The sequence below is a fragment of the Papaver somniferum genome, unplaced genomic scaffold (assembly GCF_003573695.1).
Source record: "Papaver somniferum cultivar HN1 unplaced genomic scaffold, ASM357369v1 unplaced-scaffold_32, whole genome shotgun sequence".
NCBI classification, from domain to species: Eukaryota; Viridiplantae; Streptophyta; class Magnoliopsida; order Ranunculales; family Papaveraceae; genus Papaver; species Papaver somniferum.
Genome location: NW_020643262.1, coordinates 999901 through 1009956, shown reverse-complemented (window position 1 = coordinate 1009956; position 10056 = coordinate 999901). Strand labels below are relative to the sequence as shown.

Genomic DNA, 10056 nt, shown 5'->3' with positions numbered 1-10056 from the left:
ATGGTATAACGGTCATGCAACAATCGGAGTGGTTAGCGGAGTTACACGGATACACCTTGAGAAGGGAAGAAAAGGATGGTATAATGGTTCGTATTTTCTTGGCACATCCAGAAATGATCCAATTGGCTCAATGCTTTCATCAAATTTTGTTGATAGATGCTACCTATAAGACAAACAAGTATAACATGTCGTTGTTGAACATTGCTTGCCATACTTCAGACAAAAACACGTTTACGATTGCATGGGGTTTAATGGATCATGAGAACAATGTGAGTTTCATTTGTATGTTGGGGACGTTGAGGTCCATTTATAACGGTGATAATTTTCCAAGGGTTATTGTAACGGATAACGATCAAGCCTTAATGCATGCAATAGCGGTAGTGTTTCCGGAAGCCCAAAACTTGCAATGTACGTGGCACATTCAATGCAATCTCAAAACCAATTGCCATCATCATTTCCAAGCTAAAAGACCAAGGAAGGGTACCAAGAGGTCAAAGGAAGAGGATGAACGCATTAGTAAATTAACCGTGGAAGAACGTAAGGAAGAGGATAGGCTATTTGAAGAAAAGTGGAAGGAGGATGGAATTATTTGGAAAATGTTCATGAAAGCATGGGACAAAATCGTTTGGTCGATGACCGAGGAAATTTACGAATGTAACTTGAAAAAATTTGAGGATGAATACGGCACGGACTACCCAAAACCGGTTGAGTATTGTAAAAAACAATGGTTAACGATTAAGGAGAGGTTTGTGTTTGCATGGACATATGAATATCGTAACTTCAAGAACGAGGCGACAAGCATTGCGGAGGGGTCTCATGGTCGACTAAAGAAAATACTAATTGGTAGTCAAAATGGAGTTGTGTCGATCCAAGAAGCAATCCATGAATTCACCAATCGTGATCTCGTAAAGATTAGGAAATGTATACAATTTAGTGTACACCAATTCCCGATGGAACATATTAAGGAAAAATTGCTTCTAAGGGGAGTTGTTCATAAAGTTTCAAGATGGGAAATAAATCGCATGATGAAACAATTGAAGTTATATAAAACTTATGATGACGAGAATACGGTTTGTGTTTGCAAGGATATGATAGGTATTGGACTCCCTTGTCGTCATAAGTTGGGTAGGTATGTTGAAGTGATTGACATCGATGATATTCACCCATTTTGGAAGTAATTAAATTTCACTCCGAACACCCCGGTGGTTGATGGTCCGTCTTTCTTGGAGTCGGAATTGTGTGTACGAATAGCCGAGCGTTACGCTACATCAAACGGCACCAAAAAGCAAATATTGATGCATAATTTGGAGGAAGCCCTTCACCCTTGTTTAAGAGAGGTTGATGAACCTATTAAGCAAAAGAACACCGGTAGGCCGAACACCGAAGTGTCGAGGACCATTCAAAGAAAAGAGTTGAAGGAGTATTTGTCTAATAAAAGAATATTGTCTAGGCACGAGCGTTCGGAAGCCGAATTTGAAGATGAGTCAGAACCTAAGAAAAGAGGTCGTCCAAGAAATGATCAAAGTGGACCAACCACCCGACAAGTAAGGCCAAAGATCTCTACAGAGACTTCTCAAATAAGTCAACCCAATGTTGTCGAAGAAGTTGTTGAGCAAATGAACGCCTCGCAACAAACCCAACCAATGGAAATTCTTACTATAAAAGAGGACAAAGGTACTCTTCGTTGCCCTAGAGATCTTAATGGAAGACCAAATCGATCCACATATACAATATACAAAGAGTATTTGGAACAAATCCCTCCACTTATCATTCCATTTGTTTTGTCGACCGACGAGGTTGATGGGGATGGAAATTGTGGGTTTCACGGTGCTACGGAACAAATGGGTTACTTTAGAGAGGCGGATATCGAAGATGTCACCCAATTCCAATATTTAAGAAATAATATGGCGGTACAACTAGTGAAGGACAAGGGTTTTTATATGGAGATGATGAGGCGAGGAGATAGATACGACAAAGAACAAGAGTTCAAAGACTTAGTTGCGTGTGTGAAGTGCCGAAAGGGATTGAAGACAATCGGATCCAAGTATTGGATGACAATGCCTAAATTTGGATATCTCCTAGCGGACGTTTTGAATTGCGTGGTACATTTCTTTGTTCCTCCTATGTATGGACTTAGCATGACGTTTGCACCCACAAGAACGGCTTGCGACGAGTCGGTTAAAGATAGAAGAATCGTAATGGCATTTGTGAATGAAATGCATTTTATCGGTTTAAGAGTAAAAAAAGATTGTCCGTTACCTCCATTGAGTAAGTGGAACGATTACTTCCCGATGAACCATTGCAAGGATTGGGTGAAACAATATGAGTCCAACATGGTTGATTGGGATCGTGTTATGGACAACAACTTTCCCGCTGAGTTACTCGAATTGATCCCCTCGGATGATGACGATGTTTGATCGTTTTTTTTCGAGGCACGGCTATAATTTTTTTTGAAACTATGTAATCGGAACAACAATATTATAACACTTCAATCCGATTAATCATATTCGAGAATTCCATATTTTATCAAACCACCGATTAATATTAAAAATTTGAATTTACAGCACTCAAACATCACATGTTATTCTTTTTTCCCAGTCCGAGATGCAACAATCAACGCGGCTTCGAAATGTAGAAACGACTCTCCTCTCCACTTGGAATAAGCATCTTGTGCCGCAAACCTGTCGTCTCTGTGCCTAGAAAGAATACGGTTGTACTCGGTGCACAATTTTATAACATGGTGCACCCTTGAAGAAATATGGGATGGTTCATAATTGTGGCGTGGATTCTTGTACTTACCAACAAAAGGACCCAATGAAACGTTAATCCAAAATATACGATCGTCCTGCTGTTCTTTGGGTAGATCTTTCACAATGTAATAATGTTTTATCCATTCGGTCTCTTCCTCAACTTTTTTTAATCTTTCTCTATGATGGAATTGTTCTTGACCTCGCTTCTTAGCCTTGATTTCCTCTTCCTCCTCCTCTGTTGCCACTAACGATGGTTTAATTTTTTTTGGGTTGTTTGTTCCTTTTTTGTATTTCTTCTTCCATTGCTGCAATTGATGTAGTTGTTCGCTTGCATCTTCGAAGTATGTTGTCGATTGATGATGGACTTGCCATTGAAAAGGTTTTTCATTCCGATTTTTTACTCAATAATAACTGAGAGGGGTTACCCTCCTTATATATATTAGAGTTCCAACGGATCTAATTTTTGAAAATATGGCCGTTGAGGTTTCTGAAAATATGGCCGTTGAGTTTTCGTATCAATGATGCACTACAATCGGTTGCTAACGATAGACGTATTCCCCTCGAATAAAACATTCGGTGGCAAACTTAAATTTTTATCTACCGATTAAGTTGGTATTTCTAAACACGACTATATTATTCGGAGGATAATGTCTTTTGTAAAGTCCCGAATGTACGATGGCCCAAAAATCAGAATTTGGGAAAAACTGATACTTTTAAAATTTTGAAATTGAAATAATCGGAAGTTAACTTAGTTACCAAAACTTCCTAATATGGGCTGTCTAACCTTCTATATTGGCCCTTGGAACCACCTAGAGCCATGGCATGGTTTGTTTTGAACTTGTAATATTCGGAGTATAATGTTTTTTGTAAAGTCCCGAATGTACGATGGCCCAAAAATCAGAATTTGGGAAAAAACTGATACTTTTCAAATTTTGAAATTGAAATAATCGGAAGTTAACTTAGTTACCAAAACTTCTGAATATGGGCTGTCCAACCTTCTATATTGGCCCTTGGAACCACCTAGAGCCATGGCATGGTTTGTTTTGAACTTGTAATATTCGGAGGATAATGTTTTTTGTAAAGTCCCGAATGTACGATGGCCCAAAAATCAGAATTTGGGAAAAAACTGATACTTTTCAAATTTTGAACTTGAAATAATCGGAAGTTAACTTAGTTACCAAAACTTCCGAATATGGGCTGTCTAACCTTCTATATTGGCCCTTGGAACCACCTAGAGCCATGGCATGGTTTGTTTTGAACTTGTAATATTCGGAGGATAATGTTTTTTGTAAAGTCCCGAATGTACGATGGCCCAAAAATCAGAATTTGGGAAAAACTGATACTTTTCAAATTTTGAAATTGAAATAATAGGAAGTTAACTTAGTTACCAAAACTTCCGAATATGGGTTGTCTAACCTTCTATATTGGCCCTTGGAACCACCTAGAGCCATGGCATGGTTTGTTTTGAACTTGTAATATTCGGAGGATAATGTTTTTTGTAAAGTCCCGAATGTACGATGGCCCAAAAATCAGAATTTGGGAAAAAACTGATACTTTTCAAATTTTGAAATTGAAATAATTGGAAGTTAACTTAGTTACCAAAACTTCCGAATGTACCACACAAATCATTGTCATTTGAACTTGTCTAACTTAGTTACCCAAACTTCCGAATGTACAACAAAAATCATTGTCATTTATCTGCTCTTCTTTACTTTACGACCGTGACTACCTCCAGTCCTGCACGACCACGGACCGCATCTTGATGATCCTATTAAAGTACATAAAAAAATCCTTAATACAAATATTACGATATAACACATAGACAATACATTAATAAAAAATAATAATTTTATTACCTCGGTTTCGTATATTTCTCTGGCCCATGAGTCTTTGTATCCAAATAGCAATTTTCCTCCATCCGCTGGTAGCCCAAGGATTGTGCCTGCTGGAATACCCTTCTTCTTCAAGTGCTGAGGGACAAGATGTGATGCTTTCTTAGCAATATCCTTCTTTACACCATCTTTTCCTTTTTTGGCTTTTTGGGTACCACTTGGTTGTCCTTCTTCTTCTACTCTTGGCACTGGATCAACTGGTTCAACACTTGGTTCTGCACTTTGTTGAGCGGCTTGTTCAACACTTGGTCGCACCCCTTGTTCACTGCCTTGTTGTTCTACACTTTGTTCAACACTTGGTTGCACTCCTTGTTGACTGCTTTGTTCTTGTAAGCTTTGTTGAGCACTTGAATTATCTTTGGCACTCCTTTCCCTCCTAGCACTAGCTGTCACTTTCTTCCTCCTTTCTCGACTTTGTCTAAACAACAAAGAAAGGAACAATATTTACAAACTATAAAATCGGAAGACAAAGTATGGAAATATAACCCGAATGTACACATTCGGACGTAAGAAGACACATATTGTTCCCGAATACATAACAATCGAAAGCTAACTAAACATATTTACAACCGAATATGCATCAATTGGAGTTCAGAAGCTCTAAATTTTTCATCCTACACAATCGGAAGACAAAGTACACAACTATAACCCGAATGAACAAATTCGGAAGTAAGAAGACACATATTTTACCCGAATGAAAAACAATCGGAATATAACTAAACATGTTTACAACCGAATATTCATCAACTGGAGTTCAGAAACTCTAAAATTTTATCCTACACAATCGGAGGTATAAAACATTATATTGTCTTCCGAATAAATACTGGCCCCAAAATGGGATTTTTCCTATATCAGAAATTTTGAGATTTTTTCAATATATATATATTCGGTAGTGACTGTACTTCCGAATACTGTGTGTCTACTTAAATATATTCGGAAGCCAACAAATTCATTAAACTACCGATTATTACCAGTTTGTATCCAGGAAGATATGGCCAATAATATTCGGCCGATAACCATCAAATATTTCTCCCGAATACTGTCGATGTTCTTGAGAAATGAAGAACACGACTACATTCGGAAGTAAATGAGCATGAATATCGCCCGAATCTGGATAAATGACCGAAAACCCTTGAAATTCTTTTTCTCGATTTGTCGAATTAAAGCGAAATAAACCCTAAAAATGATAGATTCTTACCTAATTGGGGCCATTTGAAGTTGACGAAGCGTTTGACTATCGGAATCGCACCACCGACTACATCGACGGGTACTTGTTCTTCGCGTTCTTCGCGTTCTTCTTCATTTGCAGCAACAATTTCTTTATTTCTTGCTAAAATCCCAATCTTTGGATCGATACCCCGAGCAACGTTTTTGGTTCTAGGTCTGTGGGTTTCATTTCCCTTATCCATTGTTTTATAAACGAATCGACGATGTTTTGATTTTACGATTCGTGGCGATGTTTCGGTTGAACGAGGGAAAGTTTTTTTTCTTCCACAATCGGAAGATAATATGAAACTGGAAGAAGAAGAGTTGAAATGAGTAGAATTTTTTTTGATTTGGTTTTTATACAGTATTACCAGAAGGGAATTTATGTAACTTCAATATCATATAGGGTACCCCTTAACTAGAGTCTTTGGCTGGGTATAAATTGATGGCCCCTAAATCCTTTCGGGAAAGTTTTTTTTCTTCCACAATCGGAAGATAATATGAAACTGGAAGAAGAAGAGTTGAAATGAGTAGAATTTTTTTTGATTTGATTTTTATACAGTATTACCAGAATGGAATTTATGTAACTTCAATATCATATAGGGTACCCCTTAACTAGAGTCTTTGGCTGAGTATAAATTGATGGCCCCTAAAAACGCAAGGTCTTTTATTACATACATATAATGTTCTTTATATATAGAAACGAAAAAACCTAATCATCTAATAGATCGCACGTCCATGGATCATAGGCCCTTTCGGTTTTTCTGTGACCAGAATGCGTTGTCAAATTGTATGACTTTCCGTGAAATGAACTTTTCGTAATTATATACTTCGCAGAACAATACTTTGATAGTGTGTACACAAAGAGAATTTTGGAATATTGGATTTGGGATGCTTTTCCCTCTGGATTCCCAAGTTGAAACCTCATGGAACGTGATCGTAGTACTAGTGTCGAGGCAGATCTTAGTTTTCACTGTTTGTAGTTTGTACTAGGGGTAAAAAGACAGATCGCCTTAAGGTTTCGATTAGCCGTTGCAAAACAATGCGACTTTAATCTTCAACAATGAGAAAATGGACGCGAAAAACTATTTTACGCACCACAGTCTTATTGATACAACCTTTCTTCATTTACATTAAACCCATCCCTTTGTACTACAACCTCATCAGTTTTGGTAAAAATGGTACGTTGGTACCATCTATCTCTAGTGAATTTGGTATGTATTAACTTCTCTTCTACACTAAAAAGAATAATGAATTGTGAAAAAAATCTCATCAATTTTGTATTCTAATATGATTCTAAAAGGGATTTTTAGAGCCTCATCGTCTTGTCTTAACTGTACCCACATTGGTAGCTTCTTCCCTCTTTGGCCAAGATAAAGAAGACATCACTTTGGCTGCTACGACTTTCTTCACAAGTAATTTCCATCTCGCATCATGTTCTCCTTTTTTAGTGGGAACTTCCCTTCTCAACTTGAAATCCCTGTTAACAAATCCAATTCACACACAAAATAAGTAACCAACAACCAAAACATTATTTACAAAATACAAAAACTATGTCCACAATTTAAATGAAAAAATACAAATGGGAAGATCCCAAATCTTGAAGATAAATTGCACATGTTTGGCAATTCGCAAGGTTAGCTTTTCAAATGGAAATTTGGCGAAATTAAACGGTGGATTCTCTTGACAGCAATTCTTTTTAAACACACAAATATGTATGATCAGCGGGTCTCAAAATACTTTTTAGTGATGTAGTTCCAGCAGACAAGTTATTTTTGGGGTCATTAAGCATCTTAGTTTTGTCCCAATCCATGTCAGCCAGTACTTTGATTTGGTAATACCTAATTTAACTATCAAAACAAGTTTAATTTTAATGGACATGAAAACCAAAAAATAGTTTGAAACCTGATCAAGTACCTGCAAAGGGGAACTCTACAAAGATCAGAGTTATCACAAACAGAAGAATGAAGTTGAAGTAGTTGCCACATTCTCTTGCACCTACTACAACCACCATTAACTCTCTTCTTACATTGAACAAAATGCCTAATCAAAACTTGTAGACCTTGACATGTGCAAAATTTCTTGCATGGTTCTTTATTCTTGGTGACCTCAACATCACATGGACCTACACTAGTACATCCTTCTGTAAAAATGTGTTCTAAGCATTCCATTGCTTCACTTAGTTCTAAATACAAACTCCGTTCTTCAATTTTCTTACTCATCCTCTTCTGCCTCTGTTAATAAGTAATCAAAATTAGTTATTTAAAAATCGAAACTAATTAAACCAAATTTAAGATTACTGTCAATCAAGGTTTGAAATAGTAATTACCGATTCAGCTTCATCGATAAATTGAAGAATTTCAAGCTCAAGTGAAGGATCGTGAACTTGTAAAAACTTCCATCCTTCTGTTGCTTCAACAGCTTTAAAATTTTCTGATACTAACTTCATACATTTTACGTATAGATCCGGTACGTCGCATAGTTTTGTAAGTTGAAGGACATCAATAACATTCTCAATTGTTAATTCTTTGATCAGTCCTTTTGAACATCTCTGCTTCAATTTTGGTACTCTGTATACATGAGATAATGCTAGTAGGTGAATCCCATATTTGTTCATCTCTTCTTCTGTGCATCTGCAATAAATCATGGATATTTTAGTCATCAATAAATGTTTTCATCAAAACTAAAGACAGATATCCTAATAATAGTCTTTTTTCTCTGGTTCTGGTTCTGGTTTTTGGATAACTAAAAAATATGGAGGTTAATTAAGACTGACCTTGAAGAGTAGAGACATCGCACAAAGGCGAAAACAGAATCGCAAGGAACACCAAGAATTGGAACGATCTTATCAGCGTATTGGTGTTTGCGAGGACGATCCAGTATCTTTTCCAATACTGTCGAAACCGATCCCTTCAAAATCAGAAAAAAGCCAGAATAAATAAACATAAATCAGAAATTTAATCCAAGAATTCTGAAATGAAATGTAAGCACACAAGAGAATGGTATTAATTCAGAAATTTAATACTCGCGAGTCGCCAAGGATCGTAAAATATGCATACCAGGATACTAGAATGTGCAGGGATGGTTGATCCACCGGAAGTAATAATTCTCACATCACAAAGAGGCGATTCAATGGAACTTCTCAAAGTCATTCCTTTCTTATTAGTTACTGGACGTAATAATGCATACAAATCTTCTTCTGCATATACTTTTGGAGATTTCTCCATTTCTTTTCTGATCAAATTCTAGAAATACAGAGAACGAGAATCAGTTGTCTTCTGTTCTGTTCTGTTCGGTGCTATAAACTTGTTCTTAAGTTATCTTTCTCCCAACAAAAGATTGCTCTAGTTTTATGGACATGAAAAAGGAGCAAAAAGTTGTTTGAAAAGTTGATGGGATTCCGATTTTGCCCTTTATTTTCTGATATCAGTCTGACGTGGTGGATAATGTTTGCCTTATCATTACAGAAATGTAAACGGGCCGTTAGTTTATAAACCGGCCCTTGACTCTTGAGGGAACAGAAAAAGTAAACAGCTTCATGACGGTTTGACTATATCTAAGATTAGCTTATGTTTTGCTGATGAGGAATTTGATCTAATCCAATCTTTAAACTAATTTCCAGCGTATTATTACCATAAATCTTTACTCCTTAACTGCGGCAGGTCTTGGCATCACACTCTGTAATTTAAGAATAATCTCCGATTCTCCATATTTGTGTGGCTCCAAGATCACTCTTAAGTCCAACCCCGTATTGTAATTGTAAAAGGGGTCATTTGTCCAAATATTTTTAAATCACGGTTCAAATGGACGAGTAAAAAATACTTTGTGTGAAATGGCCAAAAAAATAAATAATAAGGATGAAATTGGATACATCCTGTGTAAATTAAAAATAAGAAAAAATATTTGAAAATGGGCACGATGAAACTGGTTACATCCTGCCTATTTTTACATTTTTGTCCATTTAAACAGTATCAAAATTTAACTGTCCATTTCACCCAGGAATTATTGATTTTGGTCTTTCTAACCAATTTTGTGTATTGTAATCTCAATTAATTAATATAAATTCATTCGTTGTTGCAGAGATTTGATCTAATCAAAAAAATCCATGAAAATGTCCCTATTTTAGTTAGCATATATGTGTAGTAAATACGAGTAGCTTTGGTCTTAAGATCATTACTCATGTTGAATTATTGAAACCGTAGGATAAA

At 36.5% G+C, this 10056-nt stretch overlaps 1 protein-coding gene across 1 annotated transcript; it reads right to left on the bottom strand.

Annotated features, from left to right (window-relative positions):
* Positions 1–6912: 6912 nt before the first annotated feature.
* Positions 6913–9182, bottom strand: LOC113341839 (BTB/POZ and TAZ domain-containing protein 1-like). Its single transcript, XM_026586566.1, has 5 exons — positions 8908–9182; positions 8625–8758; positions 8178–8481; positions 7766–8082; positions 6913–7328 (listed from the first exon to the last, which is right to left on the bottom strand). The coding sequence occupies exons 1-5, from the start codon at positions 9073–9075 to the stop codon at positions 7166–7168; spliced, it is 1086 nt and encodes a 361-aa protein (XP_026442351.1). The 5' UTR covers positions 9076–9182; the 3' UTR covers positions 6913–7165.
* Between the last annotated feature and the right edge of the window lie 874 nt (positions 9183–10056).

What these genes read in the sequence shown, in the direction of transcription:
- LOC113341839 (XM_026586566.1), bottom strand. Translation starts at nt 9,075, where the DNA reads ATGGAGAAATCTCCAAAAGTATATGCAGAAGAAGATTTGTATGCATTA. An exon ending in CTGCACATTCTAGTATCCTG is followed by an intron (nt 8,759 to 8,907) that starts GTATGCATATTT and finishes CTGATTTTGAAG; the next exon opens with GGATCGGTTTCGACAGTATT. An exon ending in TTATCGATGAAGCTGAATCG is followed by an intron (nt 8,083 to 8,177) that starts GTAATTACTATT and finishes ACTTATTAACAG; the next exon opens with AGGCAGAAGAGGATGAGTAA.